General features: G+C 39.6%; 1 protein-coding gene across 1 annotated transcript; it reads right to left on the reverse strand.

The window, feature by feature from the left end:
• Positions 1–2: 2 nt before the first annotated feature.
• Positions 3–25294, reverse strand: PLA2G4F (phospholipase A2 group IVF). The gene is made up of 20 exons (XM_074909091.1): positions 25184–25294; positions 21062–21134; positions 18833–18969; positions 17377–17505; positions 15924–15964; positions 15306–15348; positions 14001–14067; positions 13549–13718; positions 11385–11498; positions 10832–10869; positions 9759–9894; positions 8920–9056; positions 7614–7836; positions 6907–7021; positions 5623–5760; positions 5026–5133; positions 3934–4128; positions 3442–3608; positions 2605–2791; positions 3–1328 (listed from the first exon to the last, which is right to left on the reverse strand). The coding sequence occupies exons 1-20, from the start codon at positions 25292–25294 to the stop codon at positions 1108–1110; spliced, it is 2550 nt and encodes an 849-aa protein (XP_074765192.1). The 3' UTR covers positions 3–1107.
• Positions 25295–25350: the final 56 nt, after the last annotated feature.

A 25350-nucleotide genomic window follows, 5' to 3' on the forward strand; every position in this document is an offset into this window, starting at 1 on the left:
ATCAGTACATTCAGCTCAACGTAAAAGCCACAAAAGTAAACAGTGTTTGTTTACTGCCCTTTTGTATTATTTTCCAACTGCTTAATTCAGTTTCCTGAGCTTTCTGCAAAGTAAGGTGAATTCCATCGCACAGCATAGCAGCATCTGACATTTTACTCATTCCCATTCATAAGGTGTGCCTACCTTTATGTTTCTAAAATACAGACACACCCAGAAATTCCTTGAACAAAGGTCTGGATGAACTGCAAGCCCGTGTAAGGAAAAAAATATCTAAATCAGACTCTTCAAAGAAGCCTTCCTTCCTCTTACACAGAAAGATGAGACTTAGAGCATTTTTAAAATTTCACCAGCTCCTGACCATCAAACTGTAGGAAGAAGCAATACAATCCCATGATGCTTCCAACTGTTAAATGTGAAAAAAGGCACTGTTACTTCATCAGAAACAAATGGTTACCAAAGTAAGGTACTCTATATTGAACTTCTGGGAGGCTAAAAGTCCTAATAATCCTTGAGAACAGTAGAAAGGAAATATCACAGAGATCTTTGAAACCATGAATGGCAAAAATGGTTAAGTAGGTAATGACTGTTCAACCTTGAAAGTGCATGGGCATCAGTTGGTAGAAGTTGAAAGCAAACGGACACATTTCCTCTCAGTGCATAGTTACAATCTGTGGACTTCCTTGCCAGATGATGTAAACCGTAAAAGTTCATGGAGGGAAGTTCAAAAAGCAAGGGAGATAAAGGTATAGAAGAAATCCTTGAACACCACCACTGCACGTTTGTCAAAAAGAGGTGCTTCACTCAATGAAGCTTGGAAGATTTTTCTTCAGATGCTGGAACTAGTCATCTGCTACCAGCTACTGTAAAATGAAATACTGGGATAGAGAGTTACTCTTCCCCACGTGACAAAGCAACAGTCCATGTTGTACTGTAAATCCCTTGAGTTTTCGTAAGAGCATTTGTTATCTGGAATGAATTTTCAGTGTCACATGTGCTACTCCCTTCCCAAGAAGGGAGTTTCCAGCTATTAATTTTCAGTATTTCTGTCCTGAACCACACAGCTTTCGTACACTGCAACTTGTCTGTATCCTCAGCTATAGAAGCTGCTCACGTATTGATGGTTTTCTTCAACTTTCTCCTTTGCAGAGCCAAGTTTAGGGTATTGAAGAGAGTGTCCTTGCTGTTCAGAACATTGTAGCGATTCACTTCCACTAACCTGCTGAAATCGTATGGCTCAAAGGTGAAATTTAGTGTACGGTAAGGAGAATCTTTTGACTCAATGACAAAGTCACCAAAGGATTTCTCCTCTTCTGACTCACGTTTAACTCCTGCAGCAAGAACAAAAAAACAAACACGGACAAAAAACCAGCTGTGGTAGACACCCTCCTAGCAGAATCCAGCTAAAATGTATCACAGATAACTCTGTTGAACCTTAATTTTTTTCCCTAAGCTCCTCTGAGGACATTTCAGCTCCTTCAGGGTCCAAAATGCTTGAAAGCTGAAGGTAAAGTATTATTACTCTTTCTATTTCCACTAGACTCCAAAATACGGGACTAAAACACATTTGCATTGTGATAAATTGTTCACATCCACGATTATCATGCTCAAAGTCAGAAATAAAAAGCTCAATGCTTCCTGGAAGTGCTGTTCTACACTAAAATAACACACTAACACCCCGAGTTCAACTGACCTTAGGAGATTAATATATACTCTTCAAAATATGGCAACTCATGTTTTTAGCACCCTGCCATTTAAATTTAAAAACAAATCTTGAAAGATGAACATTAAAGTAATTTGCTAAAACCACTTTTGCTTGCTATTACAGAAGTAGCACTCTTGAGCCATATTCAAGCCCAACACTTTGAAACTATTCATCGTTGATGAGGAAACACAGCCAGGTCCTGGCAGTCATTATATTATTAATACAGACAGCATTAACAGAGCTCCTTACATCTCCCTTGCCTGCGTCAGTCCTGCACATTCTTTTATATGTATTCCAAAGGTTTTCTTCAGGATGCTCTTACTTCCCAGCATGGGAGAAATAGGACACTGAATTTTGTCTTTCTCTTCTTAAAGGTCTGTTTCATCCCAGTGCTCTTGTTTGATTCACTGAGGTGGGTCTTACAGCCTATATTAATCACATTAAATGAAGCCAGGATCATTTATCACTTGACCTAACTCTACAAGCCATTTACCACTGAGTTACATGATCTAACGTACAGATTGGTCCCCAATGCCTTGCTAAGTGGTTTATTCATATCCAGTAAACAAATGAACTGATTATTTAATCTGATTTATAGTGCTTCCCTATATATTCATAGGAATTAGAAGTAACAAAATCAGGTATCAGGGCAGAAAGAAGCAAAAATATTGCTTAATATAGATTCTTCTAGCCTTTACTTTTTTTTTTTTTTTAAATCATCAGCCTACTCTCCCTTACAAAAAACTAGTAGAAGCTGATTCTGCCTTAAATGAAAGTAGCAATTAAAAATTACAGGGTAAAACTAAGAAGAATGAAAGGAGGGACACTGAGCCCGGTGAATTTTCCTTGTCAACACACCCAAGGGATTTAAAAAATAACTCTTGAAGATACAGCTCCCTTACCTGGAGCTTTGTATTTCTGGAAGGTGTCATTCACCAGTGGGAAATGGAGCACAATTGGAGCCTTTGGATTATCATCATCAACAAACATGTAACACTCCTTTGGCTTCTTTTCGTCTTCCTCGCTCAATTTGATTTTTGGAAAAGGAATTTCTCGCTCCTCACAGTATTTCTGAGTCAGCTCTAAAACCTGTTGTCAAAGAACATCAATAATTTCGATAGAATACCAGCAATACCTCTTAAGTTCATCTAATAATAATTCTCAAGGGGAGAGTCACTTTCGTAAAAAAAAGACAGAAATCTATCTTTAAATTAGCAGAAATAGTTTCTCTGGCTGATGATAGGATCAGAAATTATTTCTCTGGCTGAAGAATGCAGAGCAAAACTGAAAACTGCTACCAAACATCAACAGTTTGCAGCTTAAACTTTTTATGTTTTGTTACTCTAAATACATTCACCTTGACTTTTCTGCAATGAAAAATAAATACTTGTATACACAGGAAATAATTTATTTGCATGAAGAAAATCATCAGTAGCTGCTTTTCCATTAGAAGGGTACATCTAAGTAACAAGGATCATATGAGCTAAGCAAATACTCTTATTTTAGGTAATAATCTAAATAAGCTTCTGAAAAGTGTTAAGTCTTACTGCAGTTATCTTCTATCTCCTTGTGACATTCACAGTAAAAAGCATAGTACAATAACATTTGAAAGAGGTAAGGATTTATTTTAATGCATTCTTTCATTAGTGTTTGTATTCCATACCAACTGATCTGCTGCCATTGTGAACATCAGCCTATGCTTTTATCTTCACATAATAATGCTCAGCTACATCTCTCACCTCAAATGGAGCTTCCCAGGAAAAATTGAATGACAGGATAACATCCACATCCCTCTCTGGCTGAAGTACCAAAGGAAAGGGAGAGTTGATAGAAAAGCCACCATCCACTAAATACAAGCTTTCTTCCATGGGGGTCAGCTGGTTGGGAAATGCATCCAGATGAGTGCCTGAAAGACACTCCAAGTAACACAAGTAACTACAATGATTCATTACATACCTCTCAGTACAAGCAACAAACAGAGCTTATGCTGGGGCTGTAAGAAGAAAACAGACAGACATTCCAATATGCGTGTTCATCTGAGACTGGCCTATAAAGTCTGATGATCAGATTGCCTTATATGAGTGGATCCAATTTTTTTGCTACAGTGCAAGAAGGGATAAATTCCCTGACTTCAGTGGAACAAAGGCAAGCTCACTTATGTTCTCTAACACTGCCTGTCACAGAATATTAACACACTATTTTATATGCCAGACACATAGAGACTCATTTACCTCTCCAAGCCACAAATTTCTTGATGTTAACATAATCTTTATGAAGATACAATCCCTGCATGAAGTTGAAGGTCTCTCCACAAGTGACCCGGGACTTGAAGAAATCCTGAAAAATTTGTAACAAGGGGCCCCCAGGTATAACCAAGCGTGTCTTCAGTCGTGTTGGATCTCGGAAATGGAATCTTCGGCAGTCGTCTGCAGAAGCCACAGAAGGATGCAGAACACATAGAAAATGCTTGTCCAGCTCCAACATTTCAATTCAAGACTTTTTTCCGCAATATTTTATCAATTGTCCTAAGGCTGAATTTGCCCTCTAATAAAAAAAGTGTTGTAATGAAATTTAAATGAGCTACATATTCTATAGTTGGATAATTTACCTACCCTGTTTAAAGGCAAGTGCACTGCTCAGAAATCATTGTTCATATTCTTTTAAAACCCACCCCAAAAAAATCCTTGTTACCAAGTGACAACCAATTCTGTCTCATAAGACAACAGTCATCCACACACAGTAGCATTCATAGTTACAGCAGAAGAGTGTGGGGAAAAAAGCACAGAAGAAAAAAATCTCTCCCACCACTACTTACTATAAGGCTGTAACTATGCACCTGAGCAACTCTCAGCTCTCAATATACTGCCTTCTGACTGCTAGGGCAGCATTGTACAAATGGAGGACAACACGTCAACATACAACCAGCTTATCCAAGATTACAAAAATCAGGCCAAGGAGGAAACTGAAAACCTATTTTCCACATCCTGCTTAGCAGTCCAGCTTCTACTTTTCCTCTTCTCATGATTAAGAGCCCTGCACTGCAATATGTGTTTAAGACAGCTCCCAGAACTCACCCAAATTTATAGTCAAAGTCAGATACAAAATTTTTAAAAAAGGAGGAGGAGAAAGTGTACTGCAAAACTGTAATGACTCTCTTCACTATATGTGTGATGGGAGTAATACATAGTACAAGAGAGATCTACCCAAATACATCCTTTATGCTAATCTTGAAAACTACACACAGCAAATTTGAGTCATATTATTTGTATGATCATTCCAAAACCAGTAATCTCTCAAAAAGTCTTATTAATGTATGTTCTTACCTACAACTTTGATAACATCTTTGAAAGAATCTAGAAAGCCCAGTCCTATACCAACCACCTTCAGGCAGATGTCATCCAAGCTTGCAGCAAAGGCACTGCCCCACATTCCTGAAAAAGAAACATGGAAGAAATTAACACTCAAAAGGCTTTTCAGAAGTGTAGCCAAAAGGCCTATAACTCAGCTGTCATTTGTTATGGGAGAGGGCTGTCACTTGACCCCTACTATCCTAATGGTGATGTTTGAATTTAAACCTTTAAGTTAATTATGTGACAAATTCTGATGTAACAATATTATGCAAAAAATTCTCAAGAGAAAAGCTCCTTTATCAGCAAGGGAAAGATGGCAAGAGAACAGGAAGAGCTAAAGCAGAAGTTTTTGACAAGGCAGCTCATAATGGAGTCACCTTGCAGACTCAGAACCATCAGACTGTAATAGTATGAACTTACAGCTAAAGCTCTGAAGAAAGATTTGACATTTTTCCCTACTTAAAATTCTTTAGGAAGGGACATAAAAGGCATGGATTTAAGTTGATGAGTCCCAAAAGCAGCATAGTTCCTTTCTATCTCCCCATTTTATTCATTACTATAAGATCATACCTTGTAGAAAACAAATCCTAGGCTCTGGATGTTTCTGGACAAGCCTTCCCATGAAGAACTCACTGTCAAAGTCCTCTGTTCGGACAAAAGCTCCATATTTGCGAAATCCAACTTCATAGGGAGTGAACTCACACCATTCTAAGAACAAGACAACAGGATATTTACTCATCTCAGAGTAAACATAGGTGAAAATACTCATTTTAATTTCTGTTCACACAAAGGAGACAGAAAGGAGTTTACCCCCACTCTTCACCAATACTATGGATTTCCCTGCCGTTCTTCTCAGTGAGCCTCTATATTACACATGATTAATAAAAGCTCCTGTACAGGCTTTCATTGACTAAATACAATCTTTTTCCTGGCTTTTGGGAAAAAAAAGTCCCATCTTGCTCCATCTTGACTTTGTTACTGCAGAAATAACCTGCCTATTTCACTTCCACTTTAAACCATTCTGATGGCTCCCTTTTCCATCACAGATGGAAGCTACTTCACTCTTCTCAGCCTTTCTCCACATTACTTGCCATCTCTCAGCAACTATTACAGTACTGACTTGAAAACTCAACTGACCTGCTGTGTCTAGACTTCATTGTCTGCTTATCAATGTGTCCCCTCACGCCTGAAAGCCTTCCACAAATATGCAAAAAATTGCCATACACACACCCCTCCAGAACAAAACAAACAAACAAGTCCCACAGTGGTACACAGATGGACACAAGCATTTGTGTTCCTGTGTCACTGTATCTATCCTCACTAGCTGCATCATTTTTAAAGTTTCAAGTGACTTGGAATAGGACTGGCCTTCATTTTTTACTGGAATTGTATGGCCAGCAAGAACTCAGGCTCTAAATAGCACAATTTTGATGATGCATGATACAAAGTCACCGATCCATCATTTTACATGAATTCTACACAAATTGATTATCTGAGACTATAGAAGAAAGTATGTGACCTAATTATCAAGGACTTCCAATTCTTCAATTCAGACGCAGCCTCATTTATTATAACAATGTTCCCTCTCAGCTCCTGAAAATTTCAAGCACTTCCTATCAAAACATGTGGAGTGGCCAGCAGAGTTTAATCTCATTTTTCTGTTAGAGCCATGAAGATGACATTTGTGATGAGGATAACAACACTCTTGACAATCAGTGCCCTATTGCCTCTTGCACTATCAACTGCTGCCTGAGCCATGTTTCCTGTTGTCAGCTACTCACTGCCCAAGGAACTGGATAGGTGGAACGAATTTATGGATTTTAGCAAGCAAAAACAAATTTGCCATGTTTGTACCTGCAAAGTCCCCACTGCTAATATTTGGTCTCACATTGACAGCTGCATAAATAGGGTAGGGGTTCTGGGCCCATTTCACTGCTTCTTGCTGATCCGACAGCTTTGATGGATCTTCCTGATCACAAGCAAGGAAGGAGAAGCACACTTTCGTCAGGCAAGTTCTGTACCCATACTTGGATAATTTTAAGCTGTTGCTTAGCATTTCTGACTAACCATACTACTAATTAAAAATTCCTTTTCCTCCCTCCATCCATGCATATGGTTAGATTTTGCCAGAATATTTCTGCAGTTGCATATTTAGAATGTCTGGTATTATTAATAAACTAGTCACCCCTCTGATTTCCAGTTTCAATTAGCATAGCAAATACTGCACAGTAACACCATATTACAAAACCAACATTATTCCCTCAGGCTTAACCTGCCCAATACAAAAGCTATTAATTTAATAACAGTCATTCCAAATAAACACTACATTTTTCCATAGCACTGATCTATGTAATTTCAAAAATCTTTCTTAAAGAAGGGTGCTGGGAAACCCAGGGCAGGAAGAGATGATAACTCCCTATGTTTATTCCACAACACCATCTATTCCAGAACAGCTCACAAAAGTAGAGAGTAATTGGTTTCTTGACACCCAACACGTGGATGGGCAGAGCTCCCACCTGGAAGACAAACAGCAGTACACATCCAAACGTGAATTCTTTTACCTTCTGTTGTAGGAAATATTCCACAATAAGGCCCCACAAATCTGTAAAGGAAACTCTCCGTCCACTAATCTCCATTGCACTCAGCTCCTGGAAATAGTATTTCAGTCGTTCTGGGGAAAATGCCCCTGCTTTGCTGCTGGACACAGTACCCTGAGCTTTTCTGATTGCATCTTGAAGGTCTTTCTGCGACCAGTCAGGGTCTTGATACAATGTTGATAAACACCTGAAAATGCTTATATTAATGTCATCAGTAATAATTACCCTTGTGTAAACAATAATTTTAGCTAGTTACAATTAGTGTTGCAGCACTGAACTAAAAGCTTGGGAAGTCCAGCTAAAAGATAAAAACATCGTGAAGAGAAAAGAGACCATAATAATGGATCTATGAACTCTGAAATGCTGAAAACCCTGACATCTACGGACTTTATCCTGATTGCTCACCTACCGTTCAAGGATATTCCAAGCATCATATTAGCACACATGAGCCAGTTCATAAATGTGAGTTAACTCCAGGCCATAACAACCCTGAGCGACTGACAGCAAGGGTGCTTCTGCATACAGCAACAGAGGCCATAACCTTCATCAGAACACAGGTCTGATTAAATGAGAAACAAGTATGGACTATTGGCTATCCACATAAACAGATGCCTACACTTGTTTGAAAGTGTCTCTGAATCAAAAGGAGCAGGCCAGATCACAAGGTTAGGGGAAGAATACTAGGTACATAGGAGTTAATTTAACACACAAAGCTCTGGAAGGAAGGATTATACTGTCACATTGCACGACTCCTCAGTTAAATCATTTCACAAAAACAGTGTGTATTTATGAGAGATAATTTCACCACAGACTCCAAGAACTGAGCTACTGAAACATCCCAGCCATGTCTAACATTTCAGCACGTTGCTCCAGTCCACCAAAGGGTGAGCCAGTGCTATTCCCCTATTCAGCCCCATACACCACTTTGGAAGGTGGTGACATAGTGGTCCACGTGGACTTGATTCCAGTGACTCACACCACCTCACTTATGTTCTTGGCAAGAGCAAGGAAACAGGAAAAGTTTTTGAAGGGCTCCGAGGGAATGCACAGCAGTTTTATTTATGTAGTAAGTTCTAATATTCGACTGGTAGGCTTGCAAAAGCAGCAGATTCCTAAATTTAGCCAGTAGCTCTATAGGTTAGAAGTGATAATGAATCTCAGACTCTGTAGGATTCCCACCAGAACTCACAGGTGAGTTTTAGCCTTCTTTTGCATCAACACTACCATATTCACTGATAAGTTTCTAGAATCAATGCCGCAGGTAACTTACCAAGTAGAGCCAGAAATGCCACAGAGGTATATGGCAGCATCCAAAAGGCCCAGCTCCTGAAGCCCAGCCAGACTGCCGTAGAACGATGTCAGTGCTCTCATCCCACCTCCAGATCCCAGTACCGCTACAACTGGAACCTGCAGACAGTCAACTCAGGAGTCACCACCACAGACTTTTGAATTGCCAATAAATTACAGAACTAATCCCACTTAACTCTCATTCTTATAAAAATATGAGATGAAATCTCTATTTCTATTTACATTCCAAGTAATTGCAGGTTTGATTTCAACCAGAACTCCTTTGTAATTGCAATATATTGTTAACTATAAAACCATAGCAGTGTCATTTTAGGGTCAGTCACTTACTGAAATTACATATATTATCACACATTTAACTTGCATGCCATACAAAAGACTCATAAGAACAAAAAAAGGCAACAGTTCTTAGAACAGTAGCCAAAGATCACAGAGCAAGGTATCAGACGTCTAGATATGTATCCTCAAATAAGCAATTAGGAGCTGTTCCTGTAGTCTGAAACACTTTCCCCTCACAATTCAGAGCTCAAAGCCCAAGATACGGGAGTACACCTAAAGAAAGCAGATACAATCAGAAATTTAAATGTTTTTGTGTTCCAAAACACACGCACCCCCTCTCTCAAAATTTTAGATATATAACAACATTTGAGACTTCAGAACTGAAATGTCACAGGGATCTCTCTCACACCCAGGTGAATACAAACCATGTTTTCTGTTGGTTACAGGCAAAGAATCCTACAATACTTAATTATCAATCAAGCACAAAGGATTTTAGGAATCTCACTACAGCACTGTGCTCAATACCTCATCTTTTGGAGGGGATTCTTTTAAGTGAAGAGTCTTCCTCAATGCCTCAGAAACTATTTTCTTCCTCTTGTCCAAAAATTCTCTCTCCTCTTTACAGAGGTCAAAACCCAGACGTATATCAAGATCCCACGTGCTGAAATTGAAATCAAGACCAAAAAAAAAAAAAAAAAAAAAAGTTGGAGGATTTGTAATTACGAGGGAAAAACAATTTCTGTGGACACACAATCTAGGTGCTGATCTGAATCACTGGATCAAACCCTTAAACAAAGTTTTATTGTACATCTATACACCATCTACTTTGTAACAACAGCTTTTGGAATTAAAACTGAAACTTCTCCCTATTGTACTTCTCACTTAACATCTAAATACAAAGCCTGTGTCAAACCGTATTCAGATTAAGCTTCAGAAATTTCACAAAGGAAGAAAAGATTCTCAGCAGATGAAGAAGATCATATGAGAAGCAACTGAGATCACTGTATTGACATGAATGGAGAAATGAGGGGAAGAGTGATTTCAAAACAGAAGTTTCTGAACTTCTGAAGAGGCAGAAGGGGACAACTAAATACCACTAAACTTGCTATGAGGTTGTAAAAGGGGAGCAGAATCTTCAGTTAATGACTATATACCCCATGACCTTATCAACTTACTAGTCCACTGCTTGGTTTTGTTATTCTTCCCTTAACACTTCTTTCTTACACACTTCCTCTATTTTATAGTTCAAGCTCTTCACACACCAAGATGTCCTTTCCTATTTGTCAGCACAGCACATTTTCTGGGAATTATCTGTACTTAAAGCTACTTAATATTTACACCATCAGCTATTTTATGTTTAAGCATTAGGAACACAAATTTGTTCAGGTTTCAGCAGGACTGACACCAATCTGAAGTATGTGCGAAGTGAAGAGTCACAGCCTTCAGAAGAAAAATAACCAAAGAAATTTTTCTTCAATCTATCCCAAGAGATGAATGAAGACAAACCTCCCAGAACCATGGGGAGAGACACTCAGCTCCTTCACTATGAGAATAAAGGCCTTTTTGGATTTTTAGAGGTCTTTGAGGTTCCCACTCACCTCTCTTCAGTTTTCAAACTCATATCCAAACTTTGTCCCTGTGAAGAGAGAGAACACATCTTGCAATCGATAACAACTACATAGGTGGAACAACTAACTAGAGGTTATGACCCCAACACAGTCACTGGATACTAACCAGAACAGCACTCTCACCCACAAAATTGCATCTCTAGAATACCTTTCCCTTGCACCTATTTCAAACATTTCCAATAGTCTCCACAGAAAGTAAAGACATGTACTTAGAGAGCAGGGTGAAAGAAATTATTTCTTCTGCAAATTTCTTGCTTTTCTCCTCCCCTGATATTTTCCTTTCACACCCTAACAGACTTTTTGCTTTGGAAAGTGATGAACTTTATACTTATTTTGCAAGACCCAACCATGAAAATATTTTTAGAAGAACTGCACTGAATAATCTCAGTATTTCATTCTAGGTATCCAAGAAAACAGCACTCATAAGAATCAAGTGCAGCTTAATTTTCCAAATGCCTATAGGCAATGAGGGAAAAAAAGTTATCGCAAGTATGCTAAAACAAGTGCAGAATGTTGACATTACCTCTCCCAGAGAAACAATTCTATCAACTTTTTGTCCAATAGGAAGGGAATTAAGTGGTACAGTCCCCAGTCCCAGAACTGCAGTATGCTTTTCAATATCAGGGTTCATACCATCCTAATAAAAAACAAAACTGTTATTTGAGCTCTCCAAATAAAAGTTAAAGATATGACTTTCATATGCCAAGACAGCAAACAATCCTTAAGATCATTATAATTAAATCTTTCCCAGAAGTTTAGGGCTTTTCAAGCTCATCCTGCTCTCTGCTTGACAGATCTTTGCTAGGATTATTTCTGTTACTCACATAGCTGCTTGCTTTTGTTTGTCTTTTTATATATAGCTGTCTGCCACAAGCAAAAAATTTTCACCTCCAAATATAAAGTTTCCCCCCAAAATAGCTGTGTTCTGACACATGTCAAAGTTCACAAGTGAACTTGTATTCTGTCTTCAAAGATTTGGAAGGATTTGGAAAAGACACCAACAAGGCAACAGCATTAGACATACATAAAAGATACCACAAAATAGTAAGTAAGATAATAACCTTACAGACAAATAGGAGCATGTAATTAAAACATCATCTTTACAAGCAGAGCAAATTAAAGTTTGACAGGAAATCTGAGTTTTCACCCATGTTGTATTAGCAAGCTCTCTTAATGCAGAGCTGTGTACAGATTCTTATAAGAGAGGCATATTAAAATAACCCTCATTATCACAGGGCCACACTCAAACCTACCCAGCCTACCAGGTGGGCTGGAGCCTTTACACCCACCACAGCCCTGGGGAGGAGACAGCACCTTAAGGAAACAACAGGTTGTCAGCCTTCTCAAGAACTGGAGGCAGACAATGAACTACCCACAGATCTCAAACATCTTCTGACCAAAAACAGCTGTCCTGAGTAAAATGTCCCTCTAAATCCACTGTCCTCCTCCTAACAAGGGGCAAATAACATGCATTTAGGTGCAGGGCAAGCAACATCACTACGTTCCTGCCACTCTCCTACCTCTGATAAGAGAGGAAAGGTCAAACTGGGTAGCTTTGTGCTGTTCTATGCCAGCTCTTGAAGGATTATGTTCTGCTAGCTAATGGGGGTGGTTTGGTTGAGGGTTACCACTGGGGCCAGTCTCCATGGTGGACTTTTACCATGTTTTGCCTCGCTCTGAATTTCTGACTAGTTAAGTCCAGGTCTCTCTCTTCAGCTCATGTTTGCTGCCCAACCAACCCCATCGCAAAGCTATACTTTAATATTCTTTTTTGTGTTCTCTTCCCCGTAGCTGCCTCTAAAGCAGTCAAGACCACCATCTGAATTCATGCTGCCGAACTCCTTGTGCGGATGAATAATGTCACAGAATAAATAGTTCCCTTGCTCTCATTTTTGATGTCAGGCCATTGTAGGAGCAGTCATCACAATGAATATTCAGTCACTCCTGTGGGATGTACACACACTGCACAGGTCCCTGTAGAAACTGTGAAGTGACAAAGCTAAATAAACCTTTGCAAGTGCTCTAAAAGTTTCTCCTAGAAAAGACTTGCTATAGAGTATTTTCAACAGCTGAAAGTAAAGACGTCTTCATGTAGTAAGCATGTGCAGATTCAGGTATTTTTTTAATCCCCAAGTCTGAACAGAATTTAAAATTTTGGGGAGGGTACACTTTTAAGACAAGCTCACCTCCTTACCCAGTGTCAAAGATCCAGTGCAAAGTCTGACATTTTTATTCAATTTTTAAAATTATAAAATAGTAGGATGTAAAGAGCAATTGTAGAGAAAACCTTCTCTCTCTGTCCATAAATTCCTAATACATAACCAGAAAAATAATACATCCATTAAAAACGGGCTTCTAGCCTAGAAAATTTTGATATAAGTAGTTACAACATTATAGAATTAAGTTTGATGACAAAGGTATATCTGGAAGTGATTAGTAACCTTCTTAACAGATGGTCCCTAGCACCACATATAGTACTACAGAAGAAACTTGCTTCCAATCAAGCTTTTGACATCCACAGGTACATGAATAATATACCCAAAACAGACATCCCTGAACGTCTGAAGAAGTCCCTGGCCTTCTTATGATCAAATTAAAGCTATTCATTTTATGTTTAAGGAACCTTTCATGGACCAAAAGGGACTGGTTTCAGAGGGGATTTATTTAAAAGTGGGCTGTAGACTTACCTGTAGAACAGATAGGGTTTGCTCCACTTCCACTTGCAGTTTCGGATACATTTCTTTATCCACATGAAAGACAAACGAGGTTCCGTAATCCTTCTCATTGTCTGATCTCCAAGGAATACACAACTGCTTCTGATATGCCCCCGGAACAGACACCTTGACCTCACAGTTCCCTGTACATTAGAAGTTTAAACCACAGAATCCATTTAAATAAATGTTGAAAATCAGATACTTGTTAAGTGTAGCTGAGACTATGAAAACACAAGCAAAAACTTGTGCGGTGCCCAGTGGAAGTTACCAAATATTATTTAGTATTAAAAATAACTTTAAAGGTTAATTTTGTAGTCAGTAAATAAAAACGCACTGTACAGAGAGAGAATCAAGTCTTCCCTCTCTCCCAAGGAATAAACATGCTGAATAGCAGACCTGACTTAAAACTCTGCAAGCAGCCCTACCTTGTTGTTTGTCTTTTGTTTTCTCCTCTGTGTTGACAGTGCCTTGCAGAGACAAGCAAGGATGAACCTATGAAAAGAAAAAAAAAAACGGTCTGTTTATGAGACTGTAGTTCACTTCTTTCTTGAAGCTTAATCCATCTACTATACTAGATGCAGGTTTACAGCTCCAAGCTGTCAAAAAACCCTTAAGGATTATTTTGATCTTTCAAATAAAAAACAAGTTTTGTTTCAGCAGGACAGGATTATTTGCTCTTGCTTCAAAATCAAAACCACCCTTCCTATATCAGTTACTGGGGGTTTTTTGCAACCGGTACCTCACAGTTACAAGTTTTCAACACCTGGGGGCTTTTTTTGTTTTACCTTTTTTTAATGCATGCGTGAATACTTATTCAGAACCTGTTCAGATCCAAGCAAGTAATTCATAAATTCTGCCATGACTTTTGTCCTGGATTGTCCATGTCCTCATGAAATTTAGTCATGAAATGTCCTCATGAAATTCAGCTTCCATTCTAGACCAGCAAATGAGGTACTTAATTGTCCATAATTGCTCTAAAAGACAATAAACTACTTACGCCTCAACATAAGACTGATTTGCTAAAGGAAATAGGAACCCAAAGACCCTCTCCTGTGAAACAGTTTGCAGAACTGTGCTGTTAAATGTCACCATTTTTTCTCTAAAAAAAATGTTATAACTCTACATTTCAACAATGATGAACTCTTTCCCACCTTCTTCTCCTTATTAAAAAACATTACTTCCTTTGGGGGAAGAAAAGAAGAGGTGGTAACACCTTTTTGTATTTTTTATATATAATGCACTGATTTTCTTAGACTGATTGCCCCAAGAGAATAAACAAAGCCATCTAGATGAAAACGCTTGAGTCAGAGTGGGAGGCATCACCTATTTACTAATGGCACTGATAAAAGCTCAGAAATAATAGTTGTTAAGAAGAGGGACTATACCTGGCCAGCATCTAGGCTAGAAAACTCGGTACAATCTGCAAGACTCACTAGCCTCCTAAAGACATTTTCTGTTTACATCTTAAGAGCTCTACTGGAAAAAAACAAACAACCAACCAACCCACAAAAACCAACAACAAAAAAAACCCCTTTCTGTGAGTTTGTACCAGCTTTTAAAAACTGAGGAAGCTTTTTAAACCAGCAAGTTAAGAGAGGCAGATGCTGCAGAGAATATGAGCTATTTGCAAGCAGGAGTGGAATTCTCAACAATTCTTGTCCTCTCACTACCAAAAACCTACCTTCAGAAGTAAGTCCGAACATACATATAATTGACTTTCATGTACTCACCACAAGGACTCCATTAGTCAATACTGCTGTAGGGGCATCTGAGCTGTGAAAGGAATACATTTAATGCAAATGAGTTTTCTTTTTAATTTGCTTTATCCTACTTTACAATCTAATTGCCTGCTTAAGTAGTGGAGGAGAGAGGTCCTCAGTGTGAGAGAGATATGCAAATTAGACTGACAGCAAGAGTATTTCCCTTCACAGAACAACAGGGAAAAAAATTCCAAAGAAAAAATTTGTCTGTAACTATAAGCATGTGCTATAAGGTCTCCTCATGTCAGGTATTTTGATAACCTAGAGAAAAACTGATCTTAGACTACCAGATAAATTTGTTTATATTGCAAGGTTAGGAGTAACTCATCCCCAAAACATTTATTTCCTTTGCAGCACTGCCATTCCCACAAATCCAGTGAATTTTTATTTCTTTTTTGATACCCCAAAAATTTTGGTGATTGGAGCTTTAAGGATATTTCTGATCAGCCATTGGCAAATCAACTCAAACACCACAGAACTGTAAAGCATTAGTCTTATTATGGGCAAAACTGTTCCTGCACAGAAAAAGCAACTAGGACAACATGTCTGCAGAGCACAAGTTCATTCAGCTCTTCAGGTAAGACTCACCATTTCTCCAAGTAAAACTCTACATCCAGCTCTTCATTAGCCTTTGAAAATAAAAGTTGGACACAGGTGACCCTTGATCTTGGATATAATTATGAGAATTTTTTCTAAGAGGTTAAGCTTTTATCCTGTTACAAACTATAGTAATTATTTTTGTTGCTTTTACAAAAGCCCCAGTTAAATTTTACAAGATTTAAATTTATGCTTTTTGTTGATGTTCTTTAAACACTCCTCTCCTCTCAGACATATCCCATATGACCAGACACATGTATGTTTGAGGACACAAGTGAGAGTTGGCTCTCAGAGCCATTACTCTGTCAATGAGAAAAAAAAAACCTTCTGGCTCAAGTACCACTACACCACCACCTCTGCAAACAGCTTCTATATGAGTCTTCGTGCTTCCTCCCATGTACTATTTTAGTAGCTTGCACTCTTAGTTCATTACTGTCTTTGTCTTGTACAGATTTTGATCCAGACATCTTTTCCCCTACCATAGTATACAGTAAATGCTTGATACCAGACCTAACGCACCTTTTAAAATAACTAAGTAGAAGCCAATTTGGGTAATTGTCTTCATCGAAGTTGTTTCCAGTTCCATAATTACTGATCAAGATGATGTAAGCATTTAGCAAACAAGATAGGATTAGTGGGAACAAGGGAGTTACTAAGCCTCTTTCACAAATAATTCAGAGTGCCTATGACACTGACCAACACCTCCCTGCTAACCACATACCAGTTAGTCTGGTTCTGACCACACCAACAGCACTGAAGCCCAGTTTCTCAAGAAAACACATCATTAGCTCATAATCCAGACCTATTGTAGCAATGTGTTTGAGACAGTTACAAAAAAGATGAGACTGGTGACATGGCTTTAGCTATGTAAAACAAGCTGTCTTGTCAGAAGTCCATAAACAGGTGCACAGGGACCAAGAGAAGCTGATATACACCAATGTCACCCACATGTGAAGCAGAGGTTAAACGTAACTGAACATAACTCAGGGAAAATAAGATTTTCTTCGGCTTTTGACTTATTAAATAAAAAGGTAACCTTTGCAGCAATAGATTTCTTTACTGAAAACTGATGATGATTCACTAAGTAAAAGAGTTTGCAGTCCCCACAGTGATTGCTGACTGCAAATGCTTCATTTTAAGCCTAGTTCATGCCCCTCCGGTCTCCTGGAAAAATCAATTCCCTTTAAAGGTGTTTTAACATGTTCTGAAAGACAGCAGTCATCCCAAGTTTCATTTAGCTGGGCATCCCAAAGACTGTGCAACACACAAAAAAAAAAATCACCAGGGACTTTAGAAACATTTCAGATGACAGTAAAACTATATATGCTGTCAGCACCTCCTGGCTTCTATAACACAGATAAATCAAGCAGCATGCACTGCCAAAATTCTGGAATGATGAGCTGCAGCTTTTCACAGTTGACCTGGGAAGAAGCCAGGGACTAACCTCAGGGTTCAACCTGAAAGTGCGCAGCAGGGGCTGACCCAGCTTCATGCCCCCCACATCGAAGACAATAGACGTGAGCTCATCGCTGACAAGGACATCCTTATCATAGAGTGTCAATTCCAAAATGTTCTAAAATCAAACAGAAACAGTTTCAGATGAAGAGACAGAAACACTTAAACAACCTGAGTAGCTGTAGTCACTTTAGGCACTAATCTATAGCCTTCCCCCTTCTCACTCCAAAAAAGAAGTCACTACTTATAGCAGGACTTAGAGCATAGTTAAGCAAAAAGCTCCTAGCTGACAGTATTTAGCTAAAAGATTTTCTGAGTTTCCCAACTAGAGAGAGGCCCCAGCTAAATGCACGTGGCAGTACTCTCCACCAGCTTCAGGCACAGATTTGCCTGAGGAAGCAATAGCAATTTCCACTCTTCAGCACAGTTCAGTCCAGGATGATACAGGGACCTACTCAGCACTGTATTACAGCAGGTAAGTCCAGAAGAAACAAATTGAAGTAGACACAACGAGTACACATGGCACCCAAAAAATGGCCTTGCAGCAACTAGTTTTGAGGAGGCAAGACTGAACTTAGAATTGTGTTGGCACAGCCTCGCAGCAATAACCAGACTGAGGCCTCATGAGCCTGCTGGGAAAGAAAAAGCTCACACGCTCTAAAGCTTAAATTGTAAGAAAATTGCAAACAAAGTCAATTACCATTCCACATTTGTCACCAACCATTATGAAAAGGTATTCCAGTGAGGGTGATAGTTTCTTGTTAATAAGCACCTTATTCCAAAGCCTATTCAGAGCAATAGTGCCATACTAAAACTAATCTTTTAAAGTATAGTTTCCTTTCCTCTACCATTAGTGTCTGCTTCAAGAATGAATACTGACAATCTGAAGACTTTGTTCAAGAGTCTAATAGATCCTGCTCAGACAGCAGACAGAGGTACTGTCTCTTAGTATCTAAGAGTTTGAATTTTATCAGTCATAGGAAGTGATGGCAAAATTTGACTGAATGAACTAAGTGGCAAAGTGATTTGAAATTTAGTTCTCATTATCCTCACTCAGCCACTTGGCTATGTACGGGAAGTACTGCTACAAGAAGGCAAACAGCTACTCTGTGAAAGGAGAAGCAATCCTCAAATAGAAACTTGCTTTATCAAGGCATTTCCTTGAACTCTACCAGGTAGTGCCATAGCTTCCCTTTCCTGAGTTGCATCACAAGGACATTTATGGAAAACTCTAGCTGCAAGTCACATGAGAGTGCAGTTACAGAAGTGCGGTTATCACTGGACGTGCATCGTACAGTTTTTTGTACCACTGAAGACAACTGACACCTTACAAGCAACACTGGTTTTGAGGGTAATAACAATTTTTGGTTTTGAATGAAGTATCAAAAGTAAGCCAGTACACAAATGCAGGTAGCCCAACCAGCTCCACAAAGTGCACTACTTACCTTGACAGCACTATGGATTCGATACTGGAAAGTTTCATTCCACTCTGGGTTATCAGAGTTGTCAACAACCCGAGTACGGGAGACTATGGGAGATGCAGTGGGCAGCTTTAGTTCCACATAGCAGTCTGCCTTGGACACTGGAACAGAGAGTGTAGAGGCAGACATCAGAACAACTTTAAGCAAACATACTTTTTCCCAGGAGCTCCTCATTTTCTAGATCTCATTATATCACAGAAACCTGCAAATTTAAGGCTGGACTTGTAAAGCAAAAGCCTTTAATGAAGTACACATCTTTAAAGAGCAGCAAATTGAACATTAGGTATCTATATTTCTTTTTTCTGGTTCATCCAAACCATAAAGTCTTTCAAAAACAGACTACTATTCAAAACGAGGAAGATGAAATTTTCAGACAGGATTACTGCTGATATTGGGCCCATTAGGTCTTACCCTGTCCCGGGGCACCACTGAAGGAATCTGGCTCCACCTTCCTAACACCTTCCTTTCAGATACTTGTACACATTGATAAGATTGCCCTGAGCCTTCCTCCTATGAGACTGGCTCCAGTCCGTTTACAGTCTTAGTGGCCCTGCACTAGACTCTCTTCAGTGGCTCCAATCTCTCTCTCATAGCGGAGAGCCCAGAAGTAGACAGAGTACTTCAGCTGCAGCCTCACCAGTGCTGAGTAGAGGGGAAGAATCACTTTGCTTGTCCTGTTGGCAGTGCTCCTCCTAATGCAGCCCAGGACACCATTACCCTTCCTTGCAGCAAGAGCACACTGCTGGCTTATGCTCAGCTTGCTGCTCACTAAGCCCCCCAGATTGTTTTCTGCAAGGCTGTTTTCCAGCCAATCCGCCCCCAGCACACACTGGTGCACAGGGCTGTTCCTGCCCAGAGGCAGGACTTCCACTTCTTTTTGTTGAACTTCATGAGGTTCCTGTGAGCCCACTTTTCTAGCCTGTAGAGGTCCATCTGGATAGCAGCATGACCCTTTGGCATACCAGTCACTCCTCCCAGTTTCGTTACATCAGCAAAGTTGCGGAGGGAACGCTTTTCCCCATCATCCAGATCATTAGTGAAGACATTGAACAATATGGGACCCAGAACTGACCTCTACGTTACACCACTAGTCACTGGCTTTCAACTAGACTTTATACCACTGATCAACACGCTCTGAGCGCTGCCATTGAGCCAGTTTTCAATCCTTGTCTGTACATCCAGGCCATACTTCATCAGCATCTCTATGAGAATCTTATAGGAGACTGTCAAAAGCCTTACTAAAGTCCGAGTAAAATATATCCACCACTGCTATATCCTCATCTAGTCTGGCCAGCAGCTATGGTTTCTGTTTCTACTCCTTGAAAATTGCCAACTGTCTCAGAATCCTTCCTTCTTCCAGCTAGAGCCCCTTTAACAACACAAGTATGGGAACCATTTTTCACTCCAGTTCAACAGAAAGGCCATAAAAAGAAATTCTCTTCACAGTGTGATTCTAGCCCTCAGCCTTTCAGGAGGGTTTTTCATTCCCTGGACAGCCGTTTAGCATTCCAGTAGGTCAATGCTAGATGCCAGATATAAACTTAAGGCAGGCAAGGCTACCTTATTGTATTAAATCTGATGGAATTAAATCTCAAATGAGTTTTAAAGATCCAAATGCCTCAAAGAGCCCTGAGAGCTTTACTCAACACAGATGCATAAAAGGAAAGGAATACATACCATGCTATCAAAACCAGGAGCAGGTAAAAAGCAGTTTGTTTTAGAATCATCCAACCATCTACCTCCTTAACAAACTCCAATGACAAACAAAATAGCCAACACATGAAAGAAAGCATCAACACAACTGAGAAAATACACATTTGGAAGCTAATGTTGAGGATCGCTACTTCCAGGTGCAATAAGAGTGTTCAGTAGGAGCAAGGGTGAAATTTGCCACGATCGGAGGGCTGAATCCAGACAAAGGAACATAGAATGAGCAGTAGAAAAAAGGAGCAGGGAACTAAAACATTACCAGGACTTACCTGATCTTGTTTGCAAAGTAGCAGGGTTGATCTGCAGACCGGCCTCACATCAAGCTTTTAAAATACATATAATGCTTTACAAGAGAAGCCTTTGTTCAGACATAAAGGCAATACACTATGTGTAGGTAAGAAGCTTCCCTAACAGTGCTACCTGTGCTGCGGGTATGTACAAAACAAACCATCTGTTTTCATAGCATCTTGACTGAATACTTACATAGATCCGTACCCCTGATGTTTCTGGCCCGGAGGACTTTTACTGTTAGGTTGTAGTAAGGGTGTTTCTCCCACTGAAAAGAGAGGAACAAGCTCAGCATGTAGTTCAACTGCAACGCCTGTCCTATAACCACACTAGTATCAGTCTAGAGAAATGGATCAGACCAGTCAGCTCAAAATAAACTATTAATGAGTCAGTTTGGGAACATATGCAGCACTTCCAGTGTCCTAGAGAAAGACTAAAGTTGTCTAGGAGGAAACTCAATTCCCTTTCAGCATGGCAATGAGCGATGTCTTAGAGTAATTCCTCATGTATTCCAGAAAGTAAGTCCCCTGTTTAGAGTTTCCTCTAATTATAGATCAATTTTGATTTGCTTCATTCCTGCTGAAGGATAAACAGATACTGAAGCTACTCAATTTTAATCATGACTTGGCTAGTTTAAGATTACTTGTCAAGTGCACTTGCATGCTTGGAGTAACAGCAGAGATGGCAAGAATCTTAACGGCATGGTCTAAAGACATAGGAAGCATACACTGTTTGCAATGAGGACAAAACCCACTGTCTTGTAGGAACACATAGTTCATAGCAGTTTGAGCAAGACAAGACAAACCTTAAATTCCTTTTCATTCTGGACTGTTACTGGTATCAACACTTTGAACATGCATGTCACTTTATCAGCATAGATCAAAACATATTCTGTGCTCTTGAAAGCTTCTGGAAGGCTATTTTTGGAAAGTAATACTAGTATCCAAACGCCTGGATGTGAAGAGGGAAAAAAAAGCCTGACCGAATCCTAAGATCATGAAGGAGACATTGGGGGAGGGCAGGGGAAGACAAAAGAAAACAGCCTGAAGGGATTTAGTGCAGAGACTGTACAGAAGCAATTGTGTAATGCTCATTAACAGAATGGGATTCTGCCTCATTTCCACCAGTAATGACAGAAACGTGGCCAGCTAAGAACTTTTTCTATTCTTAAATCCCATTTCAAAATGCTTTTCACAAGTGGTCACTACTTCACATTATCATTTTCTACAGGATTGGCTCAAGACCAGTTTGATATCAGATACACTAAGTATTCATCTACAACTGAATTCAACAGGATCTTCACATATAACAAAATGCTGCAGAGTACCGAATATTATATAAAAACATAGGCCCTACATATCACTAACTAGGATCTCAAAGAAATCAATGAACCTTGAACTGTCAAACTCTCCTTGAATATTCCTTGTTTGATAAATGGAACTGTACTGTTTGTTAAGCAGCCACATACTTGTGGATTTTTCCTTATTTCTTTAAGATACTTGCCAACTTTTGCTAAACAGGGTTTGAAAGACACAATAAAACCAAGACATACATAGTATACTGAACATATTAGTACTGAGTATCACCCACCCTGACCAACAAGCAAAGGGTAAAAGTTACACACATCATCTAAGATATCTCACGTGCAGGTGCCAAATTAAATTTGTGCAAAACAAGCTCCGACTATACTATTTTTACTCTTAAAAGGCTCTTATTTGCAGCATCAACATGTCAAAGACACTTCTTCCCTCATTTGTTTCTGGGAACAAGACATGCCTTCACATCAAATTTCACCATGAGCTCTACTCTTCAGATGCTAGTTTTTCTTCCTTTTTAACCTTTTCTAATCACCTCTATTTTCTTCAATCACTGACACTAGTTTCTCAGGCAAAGCCTGACTTCAAGTTGGGGAATGGACTACAGAAATTCAAGATTGTGTGTTATTCTCACTGACTTCCTAAAGGTGCTGCAACTCTTCAATCTGTTGAGAAATGAAGCTACATAATCACACCCCTACTGCTGCCAACGCATTTTTCACTCATGTAGCCTGACTGTCACCTGGGATTCAGACACTATCAGCAGAGGAAGCACAGAACACCATGAAGATAGCCTATCCTTCCTTTATCGCACACCATCTGTCAACACATATTTAACATGTTCAAAAGAAAGTCCTTTCCAAAGGTCTCTAACAACCTTTGATTTGCAGTCAGTCATTACACAGCCGAGGATACATTTTCCACACCCAGATCATAATTTAAGGGCAGCCATTTCACTGTGCTCCCAAGCCTGTGCTATCAATTATGCCAGAACCTTCCCATGCACCTTTTCTACTTATCTTTTAGTCAAGGCACAGCAAGGTCGTAACATGTTGTGAGTTTGCAGAGTAACGAAGCATGAGAGCATCAGATATGCTGCATCTGAATGCACCAGGGAAAAGGCAGGCAAGAAATCTGTATGGGAAATGAACCAAAAATAATGACTGTTCTGCCTATATCAGTGTATGTGACAGCATACCAATGTATGCAATGGATGCAAGCAACCAGTTTCTACTTTGAAGTTTAATGATTTTTCAGAATCACCCCTTTTCCAGAGGTCAGAAGAGTGCATCTGAAGCAGAAAAAACACCTTGAAATCCATAAATGAGGGTACAAGACTGAATTTTTACACACTCAACCATGCAAACAACTGTAACTTTCATCTAAACTGAAGGTGCTGATGCAGCAGCAAGCAACTGCAAAACAAGATTATCCCAGCTACAGGACCCAGTAGTCTTTCCTCTCATATAGCCTGGAATACTTGCCTTTATACAGTGGGATGTAAGTGCTGGTATCTACTCCACATCTCTCAGTGGATGCAGAGGACTCGCTATAAGCATGTCAGCTTCATTACAAACATATTGTCAGTAGCAAATGAAAATGTAACTTCTAAGCCATATTTTCATGTTCACAGTTAACAGGCAAATCAGGTAGCTCAAAGAAACATCCGGTTTACCAAGGCAGCACTTTCTCCCCACCTTGTTCCTGCTCCCAAGTAAACATTGCTGCCCATAATTCCCTTTGTGGCCAAAGTGCCACAAAGCTGCTTTCAAACCCAAAAGCAAACTCCTGGCTTTCCTAGGCACGCTTTGCACTTTCCCTCTTCCCCCAGAAGCGTGTACCCACAGCTATGAAAGGAAACTTCAGACCCAGCCTAAGAACCACAGACTTCAGGAGGGCAAGTTTTATAATCTTGATATGAGTAGTGCTAGCAGCTCAGTATTACAACAGCAGTGGCAAACACTGGGGTCCTCCCAGGTTATTATTATTGTCTTCAGATGTGTGAAACTAAGGCTAAACTTGGGAAAATTAAAGAGATCTGATCATGTTGAATTCACCTACAAAGCCAAAAGGGGTATCTGCTGCCCCACCCCTTGCTCAAATGCTATTAACTAGTCAATACAAAATCTCTGCCTACCAGCCAGCACAACTTTACTAAGTAGTGTTGAATTTTTTGATTTATTTTTATAGTGAGCATCTAAGGGGAAACATCATATCCAGTAGTTTATGGGTTAATGGAAATCACAGCAGGCTAACACTAGTCTCTTCTACCCTGATTTCCCAAGTACTAAACAACAACATTAAAAAAAAGGTCAAGATAATATTTATCAGACAGCAAGCAGAGGTGCGGAAAGGCATACAGACAGCAAGTCATCTTGTGACATTGAACAGTCACCTCAATTTTAAGTTGTAGATTTGGGGGAGGGGGCGCAGGACAGGTAATCAGATGACAAACCAGATCTCCTGGGCAAAAGCTCCTTCACAAACATTTAGTGCAATTTAAAAATCAAGGTTATTGGCCAGACCATCTTTTACAATAGAATGATTATACACCAGTTAAAGGACAAACAACACTGAAGCCACTTTATCTAATGTGGTTGTACTGCATTATGAACAGGGGGTGAAATCATCGTTAATCTTCACCTACTTTAGATTACCAAGTGATGTGGGATAAGGTTGAGAGCAGAAAGGTAATCAAGGATATTTTGCAAGAAAACACATAAGCACTATTTTGTCTCCACAGATGAGAAATGCAGTATTCTGGACTCTCCCCCAAAAGGGTACATGGCATCAGCTTAATTCTGCTCCCCAAAACCTAAGGAAACAGAGACCTCTCTGCAGTGCCTCACACAGAGACCCTGAATAAAATCCTGGAATCTCCATTAGCACTATTGTTATCCAAAATTTTCCGCTAACAATAAAATTTTTGATCAATTCCCGCAGAAGTGCAAGACAGAAGTCACTGCTGAACACACGGGCTAAGCACTACAATTTGTCTTACCCGCCAGTGATAAAATCCCGTCTCTTTCCTCTCCTTCCTCTGGAAAAGCACAGCTGCCAGAAAAGGCAGCACTCTCGGTGGAAATGGGCCTCGCAACACCTCATGGAACATGGGAGAAACGTCCCGTCGTCTCCACAGAAAACCTGACAGGGAAGCGCAAAAGTGAG

The sequence above is a fragment of the Athene noctua genome, chromosome 6 (assembly GCF_965140245.1).
Source record: "Athene noctua chromosome 6, bAthNoc1.hap1.1, whole genome shotgun sequence".
NCBI lineage: Eukaryota > Metazoa > Chordata > Aves > Strigiformes > Strigidae > Athene > Athene noctua.

Excerpts from the sequence above, each read along its gene's own strand:
- PLA2G4F (XM_074909091.1), bottom strand. The coding sequence starts at position 25,294 with ATGTTCCATGAGGTGTTGCGAGGCCCATTTCCACCGAGAGTGCTGCCT. Across the intron at positions 17,506-18,832 it reads GAATCCATAGTGCTGTCAAG|AACATTTTGGAATTGACACT; the intron begins GTAAGTAGTGCA and ends GTTTGATTTTAG. Across the intron at positions 5,761-6,906 it reads TAGCAGTGGGGACTTTGCAG|AATGGTGTGAGTTCACTCCC; the intron begins GTACAAACATGG and ends TCTTGTTCTTAG.